At 36.3% G+C, this 27,352-nt stretch overlaps 1 protein-coding gene across 1 annotated transcript in view; it reads right to left on the reverse strand.

Moving 5' to 3' along the window:
- Positions 1–11,887: 11,887 nt before the first annotated feature.
- Positions 11,888–27,352, reverse strand: part of TMEM47 (transmembrane protein 47) — a 30,959-nt gene continuing 15,494 nt past the window's right edge. The window contains exons 2-3 of the mRNA XM_045470622.1: positions 25,957–26,097; positions 11,888–15,264 (exon numbers count right to left, since the gene is read on the reverse strand). Coding sequence (XP_045326578.1) covers positions 15,086–15,264; positions 25,957–26,097 — 320 coding nt within the window. The 3' untranslated portion in view covers positions 11,888–15,085. The remainder of the gene's footprint in view (positions 15,265–25,956; positions 26,098–27,352) is intronic.

A 27,352-nucleotide genomic window follows, 5' to 3' on the forward strand; every position in this document is an offset into this window, starting at 1 on the left:
TTTTATATGAGAAGAATAAAGTGAATTAAAACCCGTTTTTTAAAAAGTTGGGAAATTATGACTCTATGTTATATATAAACTCATATCATAGTTGCAATAATTTATCTATCACCAAGCATCTCATAATGCAGCTGTAATGTAAGAGAAGACACCTGGATTTAGAGTCAGAAGACTACATTGAAATAAAAGAACTAAAATTTACTAGCTGAGTAACCTTGAAAATTAATTAGGCTTCAATTTCTTCCACTGAAAATTGTAGATGGTAATTCTTTTTTTACGGGAAGTTGTAATGGTAATTTGAGGTTGAATCATATAAAATTGCTGATATTTGATCATTTTTATCTACAAAAATGATAATTTCATTTGGATCAACCTAGTAGTAAGAGTTACACATTTATTGAATCTTCTGTCTTATAGGCAGTTTGCTGTTTGACATGTTATAGTAGATTATAATAACTTCATTTTTTTACCCCTCGCTCTATTCGGGCCCTTTGCAATAATCCATTTTTAGTGTCCTCCCATCACTAGTGGGCTGATCTACCCTGTCCCTTGAGTCTGGGCTCAACAACTTGACTTATTTTTGTCAATGGAATGTTAGCATGGGTGAGTGAATGCAGGGGTTTGAAGTGAACTTCAGCAGTGGGGCTTGTCCTCTCTTGCCATGTGAATATGTCCAGGATAGACCACTAGAGAATAAGACACATCTAGACAGAGTTAAGGACTTCCAGTCATTCCAGCCTAGGCCATCCTAGATCAACTGACATACAGCCCACTCCCACACCTGTTCAGGAGACCAGGCATGATTAGTATAGCCAACCTCTAGCCAACCTCCAGCTATAAACTTTCAGTTATAAACCCCAGAAGATTTATATCAGTACACCTATTATTGTGGCAATAACTAACAGATACAACTGATTCATTTTATTCACACAACAAATCTTTAGGCACTATTATCATCCTCAGTGGACAAAAGAAAACACTGTGACCCAGAGAAAAGTTCAGTAAACTGCCCAGGCTCAGAACACTGAACACAGTAAATAACAGAGGAGAGGTTTGAAATTAGGGAGTCTGGCTTCAGAGGCCATATTCTAACCAGTATACTGAATGGCTTTGTTCTTGTGAAGATGAAATGAGATTATTTTTTTTTCAAAGTGCTTTGTCAATGCTAAAGCACACTAAAAATATAAGTCATTATTATGAAGCTGCAACTCCTTTTCAAAGATGCTGTAAAATTTCAACTAAGTTTTTTCTTTGTCTCATAAAAAAAGAAACCCCAGGCAAGCACAGATGATTTAAAATGCACTGTTCTTTCATATGCCAGTTACACAGGGAAAACTGATAAATGGTGAAATTTAACATGCCACCTTCCTTCCGAATCGGTGATAGACCGCTGCTATTTGCTAGGCAACTACCAAGTAAACAGAAAAATAAAGCTATGGTTTTCTTGGCAAGTGTCATTAAAAATAGATTAAGTTTACAGTAAATGCAATCTGTAGCATAGATCATACAAAAAACCTGAAGGGGAAATGAAGGCATTAATAACATATTTCTTAATTTTATGAAGCGTTACACACATCAGTCCACTGAACCAAAATAACCTAGGGAAATAGCAGTGAAACAGGCATTTATTCCTCAGCTTCGAGGAGGCATGCAAATACAAATGGTGCAAAACAAGAAGCTGATTATTCCTGGAAATTGGAATAAACATAAAAAAGAAAAGTCTGGAGATGCTAATAGGCATTAAGTTTATGAGGTGTGACTTTATTTACATGGAAGATTCTCTATGGGCATGAATTTTTAAAATTCCATTTGATTTTTCATTTTTATATATGTCAACCCCCAAATTATTATTTTCTTCAAAAAATACAACTAGAATGTTATACTGGATGAAATGAATAATGGGGAGAACTGAAGAGAAATAGGAAGAGGGACATCTTGATTTGGGAAGTTTTTGTCTGCAAGAGTCTTTTTTTTAATAAAACACAGAAATGACACTTTTAAAAAGAAAGAAAGAAAATGTGAACTTGGAAGAACAGAGAAGAAAAAAGGAAAAAGAACCAAAAAAATAGATTAAACATAACAGGAAAAGAGAGTTCTCCAGAAAGCATAACTAAAGACTTAAATGATTTATACAAAGCCTATTGCTTTATCAACGTCTCCAAAAAAAATCCTAGGCTTGATTTAGCCATTTCCTATTTTAACCATTTGTTTCTCTGATAATTGTCACCTGTTTTTCTCTGTCCTCTGAAATAGGAAAGAGGAAAGAGGGAGAACACTCAGAAGAGTTTTGCTCTTGAGTGTCCTTCTCTGGTGTTCAGTTTTCAACACAAACTATTCATTCATTCATTCATTCATTCATTCATTCACTTCTACATTAACTAACAAACATCTACTGAGAGAAATGATAAGTCCTCATTAAGGGACGGGCATATACAAAGTAGGCTGAGAGAAAACTCACCCTGCTTAATATGGATTTGGATAGCACTTTTTTCCCCCTAATCCCTACACCTTCGTGACCTCCCATTTCAAGTGAAATTCTGAGTCTCTTCATAATGTACTTGATCAGATGATGTCACTTTGTATAATTCCTGCTGAATTTTACCTTATTGTCATTGCTTCAGTGTCCTAGCCTGTCAATAATTTTCAATCCTGACAGTTTAAACATACAATGCTATATGCCAATTTTTATGTATTCTTAAAAGTCATTGACAAAATTTCCCACAGGCCACATGACTAAAGAAAAAAAAAAGCCTGAAAAAATTGGCACTCTATTACATGGCTGCTGGGCATATAAATTGATACTACTGCTTTGGAAAACTGCTTGATTATTGAGTTGAACATGTGAATCCTTAATAACCCATCAATTATATTCCAAATTATAAATACACAACAGAAGTGTGTGCACAGTTTATCAAGGGATCTGGACAAGAATAATTATACCGTCAATATTTGTAGTAGTCCACCCTGAGAGCAAACTATATGTCCAGCCACAGTAGACTGGATAAATAAATTGTGGCATCTTCATATAAAGGATTACTATAAGGCAGTGAGACGGGCAAACTCAGTTTACGTGCAACATGGATAAATATCAAGGACATATGTCGAACGAACTAAGACAGAAACAAAACAACTACTGTGTATGCCCATTTTCCTGAATTCAAAAAGCAGACTAAATAAAACTGTAATGTATCAGATGAATAGTTATGTAGTCAAGCTATTTTTTAAAAAAAAAAAGGAAACAAGGAAATGATTATCTCTAGGGTGAGGGAAAGTGGGAAGAAAGTGATGAAAGAAGCATGACAATTTCTGGCTTTTGATCTTGGTTATGGTTATATGGATGTTCACTCCGTGATAAATTACTGAGCTCTGCATATGTATTTGTACACTTTTGCATGTGTTTTCTTTCACAATAAAAACAGATTTAAAAACAACCAAACAATATTAATTAGAACATCATGTATGGAAGCACCCTTTACATGATTATCTTCTGTTTTATCTAAATTCCTTTAGCCTAAGCTACCATTAAACATTGTGCTTTTTTTTTAAATCGTTGCTTATAGAGACCATATCTTTCAAATAAACTACTTAAAGTCTTATCTAATACTTTCACCATTATTATTTTGTGAATAAGGACATATTAGCTTGGAATTGCTAGGCTGGAAATATATCTCAGAAGATAGATAGATAAGTCTCCTAAAATTAAAGACACTGAAAAATAATAACTAGGATATATGGCAACTCTTCTTAAATCTCCAATATTTTAATCATAAGGAAGAGCTAATTCTGAGGTGAAAGTCTTTTAATCACTTACAAATAAGTAATAACCATATTTCCTTAATCCTAAAACATATTTCCTCACACCTATGAAATCAGAGTGCATCTTATAATCAACTGCATCCTCAGTCTTTGTCAGCCTCGATCAAAATTAAGGTCTTCCAGAGAGAATTTTCATTTGCTTTTGCCAGCCAACTTGAGGCACTAACCCATCTGAGACCATTTTAAATTAAATTCTCTGCTTGAGGTTTCTTGGACCACACTGAAAGTGTGAATTCAGATCTCAAACTTGCGCGAGTAGTGACCAGTTGTTCAAATTTGCCACCCAGTGATGAGGTTGAAATGTTACGGTTCTTTGGCTGTACCTTTCTCTGTGGCCACTCTATTGAAATGTTTAGTTTTATACTGAAGCTATAGCCTTTGGTGACCCAGTTTTAGTTGGAGGACTCCTGTTAGACCACCCTTCCACCCATTCCCGGTTTTTCCTTTCTTATTGGTACCTACAATCTTACAATCGGTGATGTCTTAGATTATACAAGATACAGGTCACAAGTAGAGATTTGCTTTGTTTTCCGCAAGAAAATATTTAGCCTACGACTGGACAGGAAAATTCAGACTGATTCTTACATATATCATTTTGTTTAACCATGTATTCATTTTGGTCAAAATCTTGCTATATACTCTATATTGTAAAGTATTAGGTTGTAAAAAAAAAATCAGTAAACTTACTTTGAGAACTGCAAATATTCCACAATATACTGCAGAAGTATTGTTTCTATGTGAAATGCTTTGTGTTCCCTACTTGAATCAAAAGACCTGTGAATTCTCAGATTATACCTTTAGTAATGTCCCATTGCCTTGTACAATATTGGGCCGATACTAAAAACACAATAAAACTTACTGAATATTTGAAGGACTAAAAACAAATATGCAGTTTGCGCCAAACAAAGAAAACTTCTGTAAATAGGGTCATCTGTGTGTATGTGCACCCAAATGCAAAGGAAAGGTCAACATCTGGGCACAGAAGCAAACAGAGCTTCTTGGTTGGTCTTCATTATGAAAATATTTTGGCCTTGCCAGGATTAGATATTATGGAAGAGCGCTTGGGAGGGTATTGAGAATCCTATCTACAATGCTTGCTCCAACAGATTCAATTCACAGTGTTAGCAGGTAATAAAAGAAGCCTCTGGACCATGTAAGGGATTGCCCAGGCATAGCTAGGTGTACTGGCCATTTTATGTATTAATGCCAATCTCAAATAAATCACTTTTCTGGTCTGCTGTGGGAGGAAAGGATATTTCTGTCAGTAAGTGAATGGAGGATTACTGACTTGCTGACCTTTCCTGACTGTGATAAAAGACGACTTCTTTCCTTTCAGCAATACTTTAAAAATGGAAATTGCTCTTTTAAATGTACGATGTGAGAATGAAGGAAGGAGCCCACTATTATTCCATAAATAGATGGTGGCAGAGGGCACCCCTTGGGAAAGGGAGAAATTCTCATTAGGGCTATTCTTCTGAGAGTTGTCAGTATGCATGCGTTTGCATTTAAAGACTGGAAAAAGGAGGAAGCAAGTCCTGACCTGATGTATTTTTAAGACTCTATTCTTATTCCTGCAGCATTTAAATATAGTTTGTAAAATACAGCACTCCTAACTGCCTTGTGCTATGTTTGTTATGTGGATTCTTATGTCATTCTCCTGATGAAGGAGTCAGGAATGTAAAATGATTTTGCCTTGCATTATTAGATCCAAATAAAAATGGAAAATAACAAGGCATGCATTTTCCCTTGACCCAGGAAATGGGACAGTTGCCTGGTATTTCAAAAACAAATGGCTTTTGCTGTTCAGACCACAGGAAAAAAGACTGTGCTAAAGGATTGGACTTTTTGTTAAATGTGTTTGAGGATCTTTCGAAGGCCTGAAAAACTTAAACAAATGAGAAAATGATGATGTAGAGTATTTTGTGATATCAGATACTAAAACAACTAAAATGGCCCAGAGAAAGTCCTGCCATATCCCTGAAGTCTTCTATGAATTTAGTCTTAAGGGTCCCCTTTTGCATTAGTACCCTTTGTCAGTACCATTCTTTTGTCTCATGTTCTGCATGCATGTGGCTTCTCCAGATAATTTGAAGATACTGTTCACAGAAAGAAGGGATCGTGTATTAGACCGGTGAATGCTTCTGGTTCTGACTCAGTTCGTCTTAAGGGCATGAGGCCATCTGCTGTCATCCAGACTCATAGAAAAAAATGTCCATCACAGCTGAAATTTACATCAATCAATAGAACTTAATTCTGAAATTAAATAAGAGAAAAAAAAACTCTCTAAGTAGATAACTTAGTCCCTGAACGACAGCTGTGAAGATGAGAGATAATTTGCCTATAGTATTTTGCACCAAGAACTAAAATATCATCCTAGTATGTCATTTAAACACCTAAATATTTTTTATCTCATTGCATGAAGGAACAAGCCTCCTCTTGAAGGTGTTAGCATCTATATCATAGTGCATCTGATATTGAAATATATATTTCATCAGTGGATTTTCATGAACAAGAATATTCTTCTTCTTAAAATACACACACAGAGACAGGGATTTGCATTTAGGAGGACACAATAGCAAGAATGAGGGAGGTTTTACTCTCCATCCCTTGTTTAATCTTACGTTGAGTTGGGAACACCAATGTGAGAGAGACTAGTCTTTGACCTTGGGTTTAGTTGTCTGTGCTTGTATATAACTACTTTTTCATGTGTGGAGCCACTTTGTAGCCAAAGGGTGATCCAAGAAACTGTAACCATTAGGATGACTTGCTTACGCAGCAATTAATGGGTTTGCTGCAACATGCTTGATTCTACTTGAGCTTGATTTACCTGAGCCCACAGCAGCACTATAGTGAAGGTAATGGAAACCTTGGTTGATGTTATTGTGTGTGCGGTATTACTCTGAAATCCTCAAGATAAGCCATAAGTGCAAAGAAATAGGCAAAGTCAGCAAGACTGACATTCATGGAGAACACATGTGAATCTGGAGTTGTGAGGTGCAACAGCCCTTATGGGCTAATGGTGATTACCAATGCATTCTGGATGTAAGATGGAGGAGAAATTACCATGAGTGGCTTCAGAGCTTCCAGGGTAGCTTTCATGCCATCTGATAATTATCGGTCTTTCGCTCTCAGCATATGACTTTGATCCTGGAAAAAAATATATACTGAGAAGAGAGAGTTCACATTAAAATATTTTCCCTGAGCTACATTGTACTGTGAATAAGACATTGTACTGTGAATGAGACAACCGGAAGCAAATTTTGACAGGGAAATAGAGTGTTGGGCACCCTGGGTTGGGATGGGAAGTGTGTAAAGAAATCTTCATGTACTTCCCAATTCTTCTTTGGACATTTAGCACAACTCGAATATTGAACCCTCTAATAAAGGGTGCTTTGTCTAGTAGAAGTTCTATTGTTTCCAACTAAAACTGATTTAATCAAAACAGGAAATTATTGGAAGGGCACAGAAGTATTTCATGGAACACAAGTCAGCTTGATCTCACTAGGAACTGGTACTCCTTCATATCTCTGTGTCTTACATGGTCCTTTTTGACTGTTTCTCTCTGCGTATCTACTTCGTTCCTTTATTCTCTGTAGTTTTTCTTTGCATCCCTGCACACACCCCAAAACCCCATGGTTTATGCATTTTATTACTAGCTACATGCAGAGACCAATTCCAAATTAATGGGCAAGAGAAACAGAGGAGTCTAGCTTAAGGCAGGAACCATCTCTGCTGTAATTACCTCTGACCAGGGGGGCAGGGTCATGTGGTGCAAATACGGCTGCCTCCCAAGTCCACTATTGTTCTCAGAAAAATCATTATGGGTGGAGCATAGATTCCAAAGCTAATCAATTACACCAACCTGTCAGGCTTCTACTCTCATATCTACACAGACTTATACCACACAGTTATGACTAAATGGTAAAACTTGGAAGATCAAACTGTTTCATCTCCTTTTCTTATAGATAATTTTCCCCAATACTTACTCTGACTATAACTTTGTATTTCCATTAAATTGTAAATCTAAAAATGTACCACTTCCCAAATAGATAATATGCAAACCATCCTAAGCATCTAAATGCATGAAATTTGTACATGTTTATACTAAGAAATCAAAACCAGGCTTAGTTTAGGAAAACAGCATGTTTTCCTAACATGTTACACATGTTTTCACCATCCAAATAGCACAATAGTCAAAGAAATCTGAGGCCAAACAGTGCTTTTGGTTTGAATGGGCATGAGAAGTCTTTTTTTTTTTTTTTTTAATTTTTTTTTTTCAACGTTTATTTATTTTTGGGACAGAGAGAGACAGAGCATGAACGGGGGAGGGGCAGAGAGAGAGGGAGACACAGAATCGGAAACAGGCTCCAGGCTCTGAGCCATCAGCCCAGAGCCTGACGCGGGGCTCGAACTCACAGACCGCGAGATCGTGACCTGGCTGAAGTCGGACGCTTAACCGACTGCGCCACCCAGGCGCCCCGAGAAGTCTTAATTGTTGCCTCAACTTCTAGAGCATTTCTAATTCAAAAATGTTATGCAATCACTGGCAGCAAGAGGTTGCTGTGTTTAGGATCATACTTGAGCTTCCTAAAGCTCAAATACCTGGCTAACTATATGCTAATGACTTTTGATACACATAGGGGAAAAAATAATTTTATACGTGCCTGAAAAAAATGGGAGAAAGTAACTCACAGTATTCCATATCTTGAAAATTGGCTAGAAGGATATGTGCTAAATATTAAGGTTTGCACAGAAATATTCTGAGAATAGATTTCCCGAAATTCTGCTTCATTAAGCAGCATTTAAAAATATCAAGGTCTTCAGAAAATGTAACTGGAAATTTTATGTGAAATACATAAGGATTTCTATATTATGTCAAATTTATGCCAAAGTTGTTCCAACAGTGAACAGCATTCACAGTTGAATGAGAAACATAATTTTCATGATCATGAATGTTAAAAGTTTTATCATTTAGGGAAGCAAAATTTCCCACCCCAAAATGTGTCTTTTGGCATGTGGATTACTTTAGGCTCATTGTTTTTAAGAAATAGAAGACTCAAGTTGTTTTCTTCTTTGACTCCCCCATAGCTGCCTAAAAGGATTTAGAGGATATGCTTCAGGAGAGAGCTGTCCCCATACATAACTACAGTATAATATGAACTAGGTGTGGTGGACAGGGAGGAACATAGCAAGTCCTGTTTGATCAGACTGTCCCATTGTTTCTGGATGGCTCAGCAAATATTTGTTTACCAAACATTTACTTTCTCATCTTCCTGTGAACTTCCTTCCTTCCCTTTGTATCCCCAGACCCCTACCCACTTTTCCTTAGCTCTCGAGGGCATATAAACCTCAATTGCCTGACTGCCTCTGGTGTCATAGTCTTTTAGAGTCCCCATATGTACGTAATGAAATTTGATTTTCTCCTGTTTATCTGTCTCATGTCAATTTAATTCTTAAGACCAGGCGGGGCGGGTGGGGGGGGGCAAACCTTGAATGGTAGAGGAAAATTTTCCTTCCCAACAATTGCAATTTCTCACTTTGCTTCTTTCAGACACATCACTATGCAAATACTTAACACACTTGTAATAGCTAGATAATGTTTAAGAAGAATCACCTAAATATTAAAAATTGGAAAACTTGTTCTTGATGTCAGGAGTTGCCACACTACCAGTGAGCAGTGATATGGCCACAAAGGGGGACTTACTTTCCAAAAACACTTTGATATAGAAGTTTGTCTAGGAGAGGTTGCCAAGCATGAGCGCATTATGTCTTTTCAGTTAACATATGGTACCAAAGACCAGCAAAGTAGTGTTTCTTCTCCATTTAACCCTTAAAAATTTAACTCCCCATTCATAATAATCTTAAGTCTGTTCAGACTTGAAACAGTATCTTTGAACTCTTCTTGTGAACCACATTTTCATAAAAAAAATTAAATAGGCTGTGTGATATTTCTTTATTTTACCTTTATAATGATAAATTCAAAGCAACCAAGGGGCAGTCTTAAGTACCATCATCACATCTATGTAATGTGTAAATTATATACGATATATAATTAGTATATATATGTTTAGATACTATTTTCTTCTTTAATTCTTGTCACATGCAGAAATGGAAGTATTCAAGGTTTTTGCTGGTTTGATGACATGATTTTCCACGTACCTGTTCCAAGTTTCTTTTATAATCATTATTCCTATGAAGTCATTCAACTTGGAAATCATTGCTTGCCAAAACTGAGTTTCTCTGGTGAACCACTCAACACGGCTTTAGTTTTATAAAGAACACTATTCTTTGTGTGCTGTTAATCTTGGCTTAGAAACACCACATATTATTCTTCCCACTTGAACAGTTCAGCTCCTGTTCTCTTAGTTATACTTTGGAACCATTAGACTTACTGCTGGAATATAAATGTATGAGTCACCCAGCTGGTGACTCTTTGAAAACAGATTTTCCAAGTATAGATATATGGACTTTCTCTTCATAGCAACATTCAGTTGTTCAAAATCTGAGGACTTCCCAGTCTGAAGACCTGCCTCATGCAAGAAAAATTGTTGGCATTTTGTTAGGTGGCATTTTGTTACTTAGTGTGATTTTAACTTTGGCATTAAGTAGCTATGATAACATGTTCCAATAGTTGACATAGATGTTATTCAATAAGTTAGAGCTTCCTGTGAAAATGCTAAGCACATAATTCTAATTTTTATTTGCTCTTTTAATCTCATTTACGAATGCACTCCTGAAAAGCTGTTAGCAGGTCATGAGAATTTGGTAAACCAGAAATCCAGGTATTTGGTGGATCATTCTACAGAATAGAAAGTAATTTCACTACCAATTTATTTTCTAACCTGAATGACTTGAAAAGCTTCAAAATGGGACACCGTGTTGACATAGGATGGGCCTGATTTAATAAAAGAAACTGCTAACAGGCTATATGGCCATTATGGCAAAGCAAATTGAAATTACTTTCCTGTTTCATGTACACAATGAAATCCCTGAAGGCAAAGGATATTCCCTTGTCAAATCAGAATGAAGTTATGTCTCCATGTCTTCCAAATTCAGAGAAAGTGGGTCATGGATAATTACCAGGCAGGACATGTTTGTAAACATGTTTTGCTCAGGAGAATTCTGTATACAAATGAAAATAATTTATATTGAAATTTTAATCCATCAAATGAATGATACTACTCCATCAAATTAGAATAAGGCCATTGAAAGGCAAATTTCCAAGATGATAGAAAATTTGTGAAAATGTTAGAATTTATAGTTGTTAAATATGTGTAGTTTTGGAAGTTTGATATTAAATATAGCATAGGCTTGCAGATGATTTACAATATTTTTTGGCAGGAAAAAATACTGAGAACCTTTCAAAATTTAAGGGTTCATATGACACATGAAAGGATATCCTAACAAAAATATGTAATTCATGTTCAAACTGATTTTATCAACACAAGAAAGTTTATTCAATTATATGTGGTTCTATTTCTATCCTCAAGAAAAATTTCTGGCAATCATACAAGTGAATTTTATCACTTAATTTAAATTTCTTTCCAAGCACACTCACCATTTATATGTAAAGCTGATGCAAAATTTTGACTTTATGAACTCCTTCACATACACATGTGCATGTGCACTGAAAATTCAAAGTGCTTCTCTAATTAAAAATTAGAAATAGTGCAGGAAAGGCTGTTTTAACATACATTGCAAATGCTGAAAATGAAACAAAACCCAAAATAGAATTATCAACCCCATGCTACTCCTGTTTCTAACTGTGTCAGTAGAGGCGGAAAAAGGATAGCCTACTCTGTTATCTCCTCCCAGTGCATTTCAAAACAAAGTTTCAAGTCAACATTCTTTCTTTTATTGTTCATATAACTCACCTGCAGAGGACAGAAAAGAATCTTGGGAGAGAATATGAAAACAACTAGTTTTAAAAAGTCTTGCATAAATAAACATGTCATATTATGTTCTGTTTTTGAAAAAGTATATATTATAAAGGAAAATGTGAACTGAAGACATGTAATTTAGGAACCTGTTAATGGGTCTACACAGTAGAGAAGACACAGGTCACACCACATCAGTGAAACCACTTTTATTTTTATTTTTTCCACATAGATAACTTCATGTCAGCTACAAAAACCATGAAATGAAGAACCATTCGTGAAACTGCAAACTCAAAACCACTGGAGTGATAAACAGGTTTCCCCCAGAGGACTGTTAGAAAAAATAACCAGAATACCATGGATTCATATTTAAGTAGTAAACATGTCATATATTTAAAAATAATAAATATAGAACAGCAGTAGAGAAACTATAGCATCAACAGCATGAAGTATAATTTTATTAAGACAGATGAAATTTCTAGGCACAGTTTTAGGCATTAAAGAGGACACAGAGGCATAGGTTAGTGCGCGCTGCTCTGTACAAAAATACAGTCTGAATAAATTACATTGCTAGCCATACAATTAGACGTCACTTACCAGTCAGTTCATTGCATGTTTAATAATATACAGGTACATGCTAATCCATATATATCATTTATATTTCAAACACATAGGTCTCTCTATATTTGTCTTTTAAAATTTACATGTTGAACTTACAAAAAGCTAAATAGTTGTGCAAGAAATCCAAATAACTAGCCCTGCTGAGTACTTTATGCTCTATGTGTGTGTGTGTATATATCTAAGATAAACAATGGATTTGTAGTTAACAGTTTTGCTTGTAAGAAAACATCAAACAAACCTAAAGCTGCAACGACATAATGTAGGTGAAAATTCACTTGTGTTTATTCTGATAGACAAAACAGTATTTTGGATGATCAACACCTTTCATGTTGTACTGAGCCTGTTAGCAATGAAATACTTTTAAATATTAGTGACAGGAGAAATATAGCATAGGGCTCTTCACTGGGAAGGGGGAAAAAGTCATATAAGAAATCTACTTTTCAGTGAACTGCAAATACGTGTGCCTTAAGCCTATAACGTATTCTGTCATTTTCCAGCCTGTCATATTGACAGACAATGAAAACTTGCTAAGACTGGAGATGTGATATTGGTCTAACAGCACACTGCATCCTCTACTAGAACCAAGAAAAGTGCCTCATTGATGTCAGCACCAAAGTACTGTTCTTCCATTATTCAGGAATAAAGAGACTCTCTCACAATAGAGAGGGTGTAGGAGATGAAATCCCCATTCGACAAATACCGTATTTCTCATGCTGCCCTGACAATACGCAATTAACTGCAAGACTGGCCCAGATTTTATTATTTCTCAAGAAAATTGCTTCAAAAGATTCTATAATACTAATATCTTTCTGCAAAATTTCTACCCATAGTTTCTCATGATTCTATAGAGAATCATATACTTTAATAAAGGTTTCTCTCTAGGATGCATTTAATTCCTTTTGTCTGTCATTGCTAAAATAAGATTAAGCCTGGTTCTTGATATTTACTTTGTGATTCTATAGAAAAGTCACAAGATAAGGTTTTTTTTTAAGCATTTGAATAATAAAATAGTTTTTTTTTCTGTTGTTTTGGCAACAGTTCTTAAGACAAACTGAAGGCAGAACTCTGCTTTGGGAGGTAAAGCAAATTATTAAATACTATTGATGTGGTCCTGCTCTTAACGGATTTTGCAATACAATGGAACATAAGTACGTTTTAAATGATTTTTCCAATGCTTCCTTCTGCAAAAGGGCCAAAACCAGAACATACTGTTTTAGTGTTTTTGTTAACAAAAATAACTATTTATAACTTTCATATTAGAACTGTATATTTGATATAAAAATATGTTTATAATTAAACTATCCAAATTTGTATATTCAACAGGATTAACACAAGTTTGCAGGGTGAGATTAGTTGCAAACTCATTCCCTATTACTGATATTTCCTTCCATTTGAACAGCCAACAAATGATTCCTTTGACATAAATCCATCATAATTGTGTACACAAATCAGTTAGCCCATTAGTTAACTCCAGAGGACCAGGTGATAACCAGATGAATTCTACTCCTCTACTGAGACAGTTAGACATTTATAGAAATCTATCGCTATTCTTTTATTTTTTTAATAAAGACATTTAAAGTACTTGAAAAAAGCAGCCTTCTATTTTACTGAATTTTTAACAAAACGATCATTCTAATTGCTACTCTCTTTTGAACTACAGTGCTTACAGAAGAATCATGAATTTTCAGAGTAACACCATTTCAGTTTTTCTTCTTATACAATTCTATTAAAACTTTCCAGTGAAACAGTAGAGAACACAGAGCAAAAGCTTTAAGGTATATGTACTTTTGTACAGTAAGTAAGTGTGAATACCAATCTAAGCCTCTTAACGTGTACAAGGTTAGTGTTCAAATCACTTCACTAGAGCAAATATTACTTTTACGTGTAATAGGCAAATGCATGTATAGGGCCAGGGAACAACTTAATACCATTTATACTAATGGTTCACCTTTATAAAAATATTTAAGCTTGTTAAATACGCACAATTATTTGCTGTCATGTTTGGTAAATGACATAAAGGGTACTTAGGACAAAAGCAACTCATGCATATTTCTTTCTAGTTGCCCCAGGGAAAGTAAAGACTCCCAATTTTCCTCATTCTAGATATGGATGAGGCACAATTTCTAACCACATAATGAAAAGCATGTGTCTCCAAGTCTTGACTCCCTTCACGGGGAGCTGCTGATTGCCAAAGCATTGCTTCGCATTAAAATAGAGTATTCTTAAAGGTGGAAGTTGTACCATTAACCAATTACATTCAGAACTCCCATTAAGTGCTGAAGGGCAGTTCACTTTTCAAAAGCTCATTCAAGCAAATAACCAATGGCCAATGTAGTCATTGGGCGGGGTAAGCAGGTGATAAAGGACTCCAACAGAGGAATCCTTGTCAGAGCAAAGGAACTTCTAAATGTTGCTTATGCCAGCTGTTCCCCTGCAGGCAATAGGAGATTCAGGCATTTCTCATTCCAACTAGCTTCTCACAATGGTTGCTGTCATACAGACCCTTCACTTGTCAAGAAAAATGACATGAACATATTGCAAGTTTGCAGCATTTGCCTATGTCTAATCAGCTCTCTTAATTTGTGCAGGTCCCTAAAATGAATGTAAAAGCTGGTTACAGTGTTGATAGCCAAAAGGCAAAAGATATTAAATCAAATGAGCAAACTGTTTGATGCTCCACAAGTGTCTTAGAAAACAGTGAGTTAGAAAAGATACAGATGTAATCCTTTTGTTGGATAGTTGGTTGTTTTGAAAATCTGAGACTGTCGGTTCTAGTAGTAGTCTTCATAGTTCTTAGGGTTCAGGCAATAAAGGATGGCACCCCCAAACGAAAATATAGTTGCGCCCCATGCCAGGCCATAACCCCAATTAAACTCATGGTAAATTTTCAAGCTCACAGTTTCAATGAACTTGATTGGGTAAAGGACCAGGCTGCAAACCTGTAAAACAACTGAAAGGAAAACAAATCAAAATTAGAAAAATGTTATTTGTAGAAAATAAAATGATATAACATATAAATATATATATGAGAATTACTTTCTAATCAAACATAAAAGCCAAAAAATTTGAAACACTGCTTATTTCCAGATGGCACACCTCAAAACATTAACAATTTTTTAACACTGTTTCACAATATAGTAGCAATTACTCTTAATAATTAGTACCTCAGTATAATAGTATTTGATGAAATAATTAGTGCAATATAATTATTTAAGCATACAAAGTAGTGATTCGCACTTTACAAACATACATGTATAATTATCACTCTTATGGCATACAGTAGTCCCATACACTAAACTGTTCCACTATACAAAACCTGTAAATAGCTCCCCAAGAACAGTGACCCCAAATGCCAGCTAAAATGCCTGTGATTTATTTAAGCTCTTGAGGAGTTGAGGAATTTGAACTCATTTGTACTGATGAAACTGGTCAACCTGTGATTCAAGACATGCTATTTCTTGCTGCTGATTCTCAATACCATGTAACTCAGCTGACCATTCCAGCAACTCCTACTGTGGATGTCTTTACTTATATTCCTCTGTTCAAAAACTATTTCCATCCTTTTCCTCTCATCTTTAAAAAGGGGCTCAAAAGTCATCTTTTTTCAAGAAGTGACATTTAATAATACCTTTGCATGAGATATAACAGATGACATCTATATATTCATTCTTCACCTACTTTCAAAACAGAATGAAATCAATGAAGGCCTGGGAGATGATGGTACTGAAAACATAAACTAATGATGGCTACTACAGTAGAGCACAAAACTTAGCTCTTAGTTCTTAGCTAAATCTTAATTTAGTTGGCTGTCAGTCAGGGCTAAAGAGAAACTGTGATGAGTCATACCTAATAAAATAAAACAAACCAAATAATCCGGAAAGGCAAGGGTGTTTTTTAATATATCTAAAATTAAAGTGGTATTTATCCTGTGGCTATTTCTATATGGGAGACATGGGATTACACAAGAGATGATGTCTTCCACTCAAAATCATAACTTCATGTGGGATCAAATATTATATAATTTCTATTGTATTTAAATCAACTTAACTATCATTTATGGGATGTGTCTGCCTCATTCTCTACCATATGACAGCTTCCACCCTCAAGTTACAATCTTTAAAAAAAATGTGGGGTACTATGTAATATGTGACAGGGCTTGGCAAACTACCAAATCTGGTTTGCTGTTTCTGAAAAAAACTTTTACCGGAACACAGCCAGGCTCATTCATTTATGTATTGTCCGCACTACAATAGCAGAGTTGAGTGGCTGCAATAGAAACCATGTGGCTCACAAAGCCCAAAGTACTTACTATCTTGCCCTTTATAAAACAAAGTTTGCCACCCTGCTACATAAAATAAATGTTTGGTTAAAATGATTATTATTTAAGTCACCTTAAAGATGCTGTAAATTCCAAAAGTACAACAAAAATGTAAACAATTGAGACAAGAATAAAATTTGATATAGTAAAAAAGATACACTATTAAATTTTTTAAAAAGCAATAGGATGGATAGTGTGTTTAATTAAGCTGGACTTTTGCGTTTTAAAGTCTATGCTCATCAATTCTCAGAACCTATAAAAGATCTTTATTACCAATATGATTAATGTTCCTAGCAAGTCTATATTAATGGTCCTCTATTTCTAGTATAAAGCTGATGAACTCCAGAAAACCCCTGAGAGCATGATTCCACACAATCATTACTTTCTCTAAGGCTCTGACTAGGGGGTCAAGTAACCTTTCTGGAGCTGGGTATAAGAATTTGAAACATTTTTGCCATGTAACTCAACACTGCTCCAGAATGGCAGTGGCCTACCACACTTCCACACCATGGAGAGTGGATGGACAAGTAGGTCCGTATAAAAGGAGAATCTCTTGACATCCAAAATGGAAACCACACCTTGTTTATAGTTTAAAAATCTCAGAAAAGATTTTAAGTCCATGTTAGGACAACTGACAACCCATTATATAACCCACACTTCCTCTACTTACAGCCAGTAAGTGCTAAATATGTGTAAATATGTGCTAATTTTAAAAAATTCAGCAGGCTCTGTGTCTTTGTGAGGGAAAGAGTGCTTTCGTGTTTTAAATGTCTTAAAAAGAACAAGAAGTCAATTCCTATCAACCATGAACTACAGAAAACAAATTCCAAAGTTACTAAGTTTTTTAAAAAAGGCATTTCTCCTCAGGTTTCTCTACTCTGGTTGCTAGTCAAAGGATGCCTGATCCTGCCAGGATGTGACTGAAATATAAGTGAATTAGGAATAGTAATTCATTTACTCATTCAACAAATTCATTCATTCAATAAGAATGTTTGAATGTTTCTAAGGTGATACAGTTTAAGGCACTGAAAACAAAAGTTGCTACCCCCATTAGTTAAATAAGTACAGGATATGGCAGACATGATAATACAAGAAAGCAAAAAAACAAGATCGAGGGATACAGGCTGCTCTTTCAGATCAAAAGCTGAAGAAAGCCTCTTTAGGGAGGAGTCATTTGAACACAGTCCTGAATGAAGTTAGGGGTGCAGGCCACTATACTGAGGAGTGAGCAATCCGGGTAGATGGCACAGGTAGCGTAAAACCCGTGATGCAGGTGCATGCTGGTTGCATTGGAGCATCAGTAAGAATGCTGTGGTCACAGGACAGAGAACACGGTGGCAACTGGTAGGAGAGGAGACGGAAAAGAGAGCCAGAGGCCCATTCAGGAATGGCCCTGTGAACTGTGGGCAGGGGTCTAGATTTTATTCTAAGTGTGATGGACAGCTGCTAAAGGAGTTTAAACACAGAAGCAATAACTGATCTGAATTCTATTCTAGAAGGGCTCTATGGGTTCTTTTGTGAGACAGCCAGTCTCTAGGGTGAGTTGTTTACCTAGACTGCTTTTAATATTCATTTCAATGTGTTTTATTTAGCAAGTATTTGGCCTCCATGGTATAATACAATGATATAATTTCCCTCCAGTGGAAAAGTGGAAATACAACTGCATTAGGCTCCACTGGCATATTCTCCTGAGCAGCTTTCTTAGAGATAAAACTTTATTGTGTTGTAGCCAGATGAAAATTACCCTAAAATGTTTTATGCCTCTGAATTATTTTTCTCTCTTTAGAATCACTGAAATGCATGTAATAGCAAAACTGAGGGGAAAAAAACATACATAAGCCTGCATTTGTAAATAACTTTCTCCATCTAATAAAAATACACATACACAGGGGCGCCTGGGTGGCGCAGTCGGTTAAGCGTCCGACTTCAGCCAGGTCACGATCTCGCGGTCCGGGAGTTCGAGCCCCGCATCAGGCTCTGGGCTGATGGCTCAGAGCCTGGAGCCTGTTTCCGATTCTGTGTCTCCCTCTCTCTCTGCCCCTCCCCTGTTCATGCTCTGTCTCTCTCTGTCCCAAAAATAAATAAACGTTGAAAAAAAAATTAAAAAAAAATACACATACACAGGTAAAAATGCCTCCTTGCCTTTTGTAGATGCTGTGAAAAAAAAAAAAAGAATACAAAAACAAAAAACAAACCTGAAGAGTTCAGGACTCAAGAAAATATCATCATACTGATATTTCTACTTTACCACCAATCAATGAAACATAATAGGCATTGTATGTGGTATTCTCTATGCTCTATGTCAGACGCAACATGAGTAAAGTTGTGGAGCATTTTAGAATTTGAAGGGAATGTGAAGTTCATTTTATACCTCTCTCCACTTGTTTGAAAAGAGGCAACAAAATTACTAAGCATGAAATTGGTGGCTAGAAGCATGACAAGAACTTAGAGGTACTAATTTTGTCTTATGTCTAGTTTTCTTTAAGGGGATATTTTTTAGTGTTTCAATATTGAAACAGAAAACATTCAGTATTGAAATATTCAACATTTTCTTTTAATGGGATATTTCAACAAACATTTATTGGATGTTCACTATGTAGTAGGTGAAAGGGGTAAGACAGATAGAATATGGCCCTTGACCAGTCATATTTCATGCTCTATGGTGGAAAGAGACACACAGGTAATTACAAACGAATATATTCAACACTAATAGTAGAGGCATGTTCACTTATCCATTCATTCCACATTTACTGAACTCAATATTCCAGACACCATTTTTGCCTGGAGAAAGAAGGGAAAGCTTCCGAGAGGAAGCACCATTTGAACTGGATGGGACTTGGTCAGCAGACCAAGATGAAAAGACCTCTAGGAAAAAGCAGCAGCTTGTACAAAGCTTAGCAGTATAAGAGGATGTACTTATAGAAACGTCACAGGGTTGGAATAAAGGCTACATTCACATAGAAATGTTTGGTTCAGACCCTAAAAGGCTTAGTGTGTCATAAAAATAACAGATTGGATTCTATAGGGAGACATCTCAGAGATTATTTTTATTTTTTTCTAGTAAAGTATTTTTAAATTTTTTTTCAATGTTTATTTTTGAGAGAGAGAGAGAGAGAGAGAGAGAGTAGGGGAGGGGCAGAGCGAGACAGGGAGACACAGAATGGGAAACAGGCTCCAGAATGAACTGTCAGCACAGAGCCTGATGTGGGGCTCGAACTCACGAACTGTGAGATCATGACCTGGGCTGAAGTCGGATGCTTAACCAACTGAGCCACCCAGGCACCCCTCTAATAAAGTATTTTTTAAATGTTTGTTTATTTCTGAGAAAGAGAGTAGGGGAGGGGCAGAGTGGGAAGAGGACAACAGAGAGCCCATGACAGGCTTGAACTCAAGAACCATGAGATCCTGACCTAAGCCTAAGTCATACACTTAAATGACTGAGCCATCCAGGCACCCCTCAGAGGTTAATTGTAGATGCTGTCAGCACCCTACCCATAGACTTTCATCTTCATCACCCCAGTGCATGTCAGCCCGACTTCCAGCTGTGAGCACCACCTGCCCTTCTTGGCCTCACTTTTCCTCTGGCCACTAAAGCTACTTTGCCTGATTGTAGCCTGGTGCTCTGAGAAATTAACACTGCTGTCTCCCCAGCATCACCTTAGCCCTTACCAATGACTCTCAGAATTTGGTTTCTAAATACCCCAGTTCCCTAGTCCTTCCAATGAAATAACTCTGAGGTGTCTGTTGTAAAATTGGTTTCCAGAATTTTTCCAAGAGAAGCTCCAGCTGTGTACAGCAACAACTGGTTTGATAATGTACTCTTTACTGGCTCCCTTCCCTTCGCTGTCTCACCTTCTGTTCCCTTCTTTTACCTCCCAGATTAAGTGTTTGCACTGTCTTCTTGTCTTAGGTTCTGCCTCTGGGGAAGCCAAAGGGAGAAGCGACAAGGCCAGATTTGTATTTGATAACTACACCTCATGCGTTTGTGTGCAAGATAGACTATAAACTGAAGAAGACTGGAGAAGGAAGGCACTTAGGAGGCTGGTCAACGCATGGACACAGGTCAGAGAATGGGAAGAAAAGACGATAAAAGATAAACTCAATAACTGGATTCTAGGAAAGGGAAATGAAGGAAAGTCATGTACACATTTTAAGTCGGATATTAAAATTTGAAAAATACAGTAGGGTAAGTTCAAATTTGGGAACTGAGATGTTCTACATGAGGAAGAGTTATACCCTCAACTAAGGCAGCAATTGTGGTACATAAAAGAAACTATAGAATTAGAAGATAATTTAGAGACAGAATTGATAGGACTTACCAGCCAAGTCCCTAAATACCGAACTTACAAAAAGAAAATGGCATTTTGGAGAATGAAACATTTGCCCATAAAGGGTTAATGTGAAGTCATCTCCTTTTCCTTTTGAAATTTCATCTGTAACTACTGAGAGTTGTAGTACATATGAAATTAATTACTGCACTGATACTATAAAATGTTCTAGCCAGAGAGTAGTTTCATACTGATAAAGATCTGTGAGTAGAATTCCTTTTTAGTTTGAAATCTAAACTGGACACTGATTTTTCTGCCAAAATCTAGAGTGAAAATACTTTCAGCTACCTCATACGTGTGACAGGATGGTGAGGAGGGCTGCAAAACACAAGCCTCTCATCAGATATAGCTCAGAGGTGGAAAGCAGTTACAGGACCCTGGGGAGGGGGGAAATCACTATTCTGTATAAACACTTAATTGCAGAAGGCTTTGTGCACATAAAACAGAAAGGAAATATCATTAATAAAATTAGTGGGGATTCCGTTATTTAAAATCTGAATTATAAGACTGAGAATTCTCAATTTGTACTAAAGGCCTTTGAAAAATGGAAACAATCATCCTAAGTCCCCCTGGGGAATAAAAAAGATCTGCAAAACCAGATAATAAAAGAGGAGGACTCAGAATGATGCAACTCCTTTAATTTCACTAAATGCTTAGTGAGAACTAGATGCCAGTTATCATAATCCCATAATATCTCACTGATCATTGTCAGTTACACAATAAGAAACGGGCTACAGTCACCTGTATTGGAAACTTGCACACTTTCATGATGTGCTCTGATTGAGTCATGTTGCACTGATCAAGTTGTGGACTTTATGACATTTCCCATTGCTTACTCCCTTGGGTGTTGCCCCCCAAGGGATGGAGTAACAGGAATAACAGGATGGACTCCAACTGCAGTGCACAGTTGGCAGCTGCATTCAAAATTCAAGGCTGATTCTGCACTTCTTTTTCTATGTGTTATATGTAACCAAGTAAAGACGACTTGTGAACCCCCATATGGACTTTCAACTGAGATAGATGCCCTGAACTGAAACCCTGGCTCTGCAACTTACCTATTGGATAACTCTGGGGAATTACTTGACCTTTCTGAACGTATTTCTTCATTGATAGTATGGGGAAAAGAAATACCTCATCTTATAAGAGAGATAGTATATACTGAATGTCTAACAGTGCAACACATGGTAGATGCTCAATTCATTAGTATTGCCAGCATTGTTATTACAGATATCTTATTCTGAAGTCTACACTTCTAGGACCAGTGAGGGAGTTGTGGAACATGGGACAATGTTTTATTTTATTTTTTAATGTTTATTTATTTATTTTGAGAGCAGGGTGGAGGGGCAGAGAGAGAAAGAGAGGGAGAGAAATAATGCCAAGCAGGCTCTGAGAAGTCAGCACAGAGCCTGACAATGAGATCATGACCTGAGCAGAAATCAAGAGTCGGACACTTAACCAACTGAGCTACCCAGGCACCCCGGGACACTGTTTGAGATGGGCTCAGTGATGACTATCTCTCAGCAATTCTAGCAACTATTCAGGCAGGTAACAAGCCCACCCTAAATTAAGGACTTCAGAGAAAAAGGGAAGATGAAAAACCTTTATGAGATTTAATCATCAGCTTTTAGTAAATACCCTTGGAGTACATAATCTAACACCAAAGTAGTACAGTTACATACTATAGGTGCTCAACATATATTTGTTAAATAAATGAATGAAAACATGAATAAAAGAAAAAATAATTTTTATAACTATTACTTTTTCGACCTCTTTTTGGTCTGAGCTTTGTGCTCACATGAATTTTACTGCTTCATAAACTGCAGAGAGAGAAATGGTTTAAGAAAAATTGGATTATAGTTAGCTTGTTTACATGCCTGTTTTCCCTGTCAAATTATAAGCCACACGCCTTAGTCATCTTTCCATCATTGATTCAACTATCTATTAACCACCTCGTTGTACCAGGCAGAGCACACAGTACTGAATGAATTATATACTCCTGTGTAGAAATGTTTCCAAGTGGTAGTGCTATGCTTGTTTTGACTTTATGTATTGCATGTTTCAGCAGAAGCAAAGATTATTTCTTTGCTGAGACAGATAACAAGATCTGTGTGTGGACACCAAGATAAGGCTTGGTATTATTTGGGGGAAAAAAAAAAACCATTTTGAGAAAAGAGGAGAAACACAGACCATTTTCAAGCAAACCAAGATGAGCAAAAAGGTAAAAGGGCCCCAAATAAATATTTACAAAGAATCACTAAACGCAATTACAAGTGAGACAAGCCAACCAATAGAGTAAGTATGTTTACTATGAGGCAAGCAAAATCAACAGCCATGATTTTAACTAGCATTGTTTCAAGTAGGCAGAGTTCCCAAATTTGTTAATCTTCTACCCAAATCAATAATGGATTATTATGTGTAATGAGTATCTTTTCCAAAATCAGCTACTGGCAACTCTTTAATGGTTTCTCAGATGGCAGAGAGAAACCTTTTGTGACATGTTTCAAATCACCAGTAAGTTTTACCTTGCTTATGTCCAAAGTGAACACAAAACTAATGGTTATTTCAAAAAAGCTTCCATAAGCACAGTGTCAAAAGAGAATGAGTAAAATTATATCTTAGCACATGTACATTTTTAAAATGTAGCAGTATGATGCTTACTTGAGCTCTCAGTGGGTAGAATATGAATATATGAATATTGCTGTAGGGATTCCTTTCATTATTTTATAATTTACTACTACTTATAGTAGCTAGAGCTAAATAAAAATCTTTATTTTGACCAAGCCCAGTACCTAATAACTTATATTCATCTATAGTATACTTTCTGTTAAAACCAGTACTTATTTTCACATTTTCATAAATCTTGCTATACTTGGGAAACATACAGAGCTTCTTTAGAAAGAACTAGGAGGAAAAAAAAAGAAATAACTAGAAACTCCTAATTATTTTTATAAGCATGTTTATAATAGGTGCTATAAACAACTGGATTTCTATGTAGATTCTGCATATGCTAGTAGGTGGTAAGTTAAAGTCTAAATGAGACAGTAACTAGGTAGCACAATAATATTCCATATTTATAAGAGAATGTGTAAAGTACCTCTATACCTTCCTAAAATCAGAAATATCTGAGTATTCTAAGAATTATTCAAAACATAATTCCAGTTTTAAAGAATGGCATATCATTTCAGAACAATTTATCAAGAAATTCTATTATGATTAATTATCTAATCACTATGTTAATAAATCCTAGCTGCAAAGACAAACTTATACTAAAATTAAAATATCTAAAGTTATTTCATTCTAAAAATAGAAATAGCCACGAGAAATCCATGAACCAAGAAATAAACTAAAGAATAGTGATGGAATCTTTAGGAGAATTTTCAGGTTTACCAAATGATTCACAATACAGTTCTTTATTACACAGGAGATCAACAAAATAATCATAGTATGGTCACTGCCTATGACTTCAGAATATTTTTTTCAGAATATTTTTTGTAATAGTGTTTTCTACTCTTATTAGAAAGTATCTGTGGTGATACTTAGCTAGTTTTATGGGTCTCTTAATACAGTGTACACTCTGTAATAGTTACCTAATAAACAGCTGAATGAACAAATCATTAGCCAATGAGCCATGTCTAAAATTCAGTAGCCTCCCAGCCCCGGCTCTGCTGGTAACTACTATGTAATCTTGAGCAAGTCACTTAAGAGATTTGAATTAGCAGTTCTTCCAGATTGCTTCAGGCCTTTGGACCTTCATTTTTATGACACCTACATTATGATCGGTCTTTGTGGGTATAAAAAATGAACACAAACAGCAGGGGGCAGCAGAATACTTCTGATCTTACATTTTTAGATCAAACTATCCTTCAAATACTGAAATTTCATCTGTTCCCATCTTTAAACAGCCTTTAAAAAAAAAAAATCCATCTAATAGCCTAGATGGTTCTGTCAGTGTCTTCATTATTGACAGTCACGGGGGCTTATTTTGCAGTCTTGAAATCAGATGTGACTGACAGGGTAAACTGAAGGCACCACAGGAATATTTCAGTTTGAATCGAACAGAACAATATATTCAAAGCTATTCTTACAAATGAAAACTAAAACACATAATAATGTGCTGGACTTTTAATCCTGTAAACCTCCTTTCTAAATAGTTCCTTGATTTCAACAAAACTTCCATCTTACCTTGGTTGATATTTTTATCCAAGCTGTGCTTCACAGAATGATGGTTGTTAAGTTAATGAATATGGCATTGACCTCATACAACTGAATTATCTGATGGTTCGAGTTCTACATTATCATTTTTTTTTTTTTTTTTTTTTAATTTTTTTTTCAACATTTATTTATTTTTGGGACAGAGAGAGACAGAGCATGAACGGGGGAGGGGCAGAGAGAGAGGGAGACACAGAACCGGAAACAGGCTCCAGGCTCTGAGCCATCAGCCCAGAGCCCGACGCGGGGCTCGAACTCACGGACCGCGAGATCGTGACCTGGCTGAAGTCGGACGCTTAACCGACTGCGCCACCCAGGCGCCCCTACATTATCATTTTTCATTACAGCCATGTTTATTTCCAAACAGATTTATACCTTTAAGGCTATCCATATTGGAATGTTTTTCAGTTTCATGTCAGAAAACAATAATGTTGCCTTAAGATCACCAAGGGGGCAGTAAAAGGAGTGGAAAAAAACTGAATGTGAAGACTGTTCGTAAACACATCTGCTGCAATTCGTAAGGCAACAGCTCTGTCAAGAACTATTACTTATTCATGTTTTAGTCAGAAGTTTAGAAATTGCCACTATGCTCTGTGAAATGCTTATTTAACACACTGAAAACTAATAATATGATAAACCCTTAACCAATTTACCTTAAAATATAACAAATGTCTCTCAATTTGTATGTAATGCAGCAACCACATACTGCTTTTGCATGAGAAGACAGGATGGTAGAAAGGTTCATGAAACTTTAATATCAGTTTGAAAGTAATAAATATATATTTACCTGCTGCAAAAAGCATGACAGCAACAGGTCTGTAGAAGCGCCTTCGAGATCCCACGCAGATAGAAATCAAACCCACCAGGAATGCAATAAGAATGATGGCAGCACCGCCTAAGAGTAAAGCCAGGGTAGCAATCTGCCAATCTGGAAAGAAAAGAAGAAAGATACTGCTTTTAAGCAGTCAGTCCTCAAAGAATCAACACAATTATGTTCACCTTGCTGCATCTAAATACATGTGATCTTACTGTGTGCTAAGCGTCCTTTGGGAATTGAAATTTTTTACAACAAAAATTATAAATGTCCTTCTTCAGAAAAGTCTATTATGCTAAGCTCAGCAGTGTTTTTAGAGCAGGGGTTTGCCATGCTTTCCAAGGACTCTATTAAGCCTTCATGGTAAATTTGGTATCCTTTCCATAACCTATTTTGATTACTGTTGTTTTCTATTGAGCTAAAGTTCACAAATCTTAAATATGAAAGTAGAGAATGTGATGAAATTTTAGATATATTTATATACCCATATAACCACCATCCAGATTAAGGTCTAGAACATTTCCATCACTGTGGTTCCTTCATGCCTCTCCCTCCTCCCCACTCAGTATCACCCTCCCACCCAGGCTAGTAATGGACATCTATACCTCGGATTTATCTGTGCCTATTATGTAAACGGCATGAACTCTTTTGTGTCTGGCTTTTAAGTGTGTGATGTTTATTTTTTTAATGTTCATTTATTTATTTTGAGAGACAGCTGTGCTAGGGGCACAAGCAGGAGAGGGGCAGAGAGAAAGGGGGAGAGAATGAAAGAGAGAGAGAGAGAGAGAGAGAGAGAGAGAGAGAGAGAATCCCAAGCAGGCTCTGTGCTGTTAGCGGGGGAGCTAACCTCTGTAGGGCTCGATCTCAGGAACCATGCATGAGATCATGACCTGAACCGAAATCAAGAGTTGGATGCTCAACCGAATGAGCCACGCAAGTGTCCCTGGGATATTTATTTTGTTTCTGGCTTACATGTCTCTGATATCCACCCATGTTGTAATATATTCTTTCACTCTTTTTTCTGTCCTTTTTTGTAAAGCCTGCCCCTTCTGTACAAAAACAACAAAAAACAAAAACAAAAAACAAACAAAAATCCCCACACACACCAAGTTTATATTTGCCTTCTCTTCCTCCCTTTCTCTAAAACAACTCCCCCAGCAAATTGGCAGCAGGAGAATTTGTCGGCTGTTTTTTCTGCCTCTCTTTCATTTCATTCTAATCTTACTGTGGTATTTACTGCAAGGATGGCTTGTGAAATTAAGTATTCCCAGGGAGCCAGAAGGTACTCTAAATAGCTGACATGCCCTCTTCTTCACTCATGCATGGAAACAGCAAGCATATATTGACCACTTACTATGTACAGGTCTCT

The sequence above is a fragment of the Leopardus geoffroyi genome, chromosome X, assembly GCF_018350155.1.
Source record: "Leopardus geoffroyi isolate Oge1 chromosome X, O.geoffroyi_Oge1_pat1.0, whole genome shotgun sequence".
Classification (NCBI taxonomy): Eukaryota; Metazoa; Chordata; class Mammalia; order Carnivora; family Felidae; genus Leopardus; species Leopardus geoffroyi.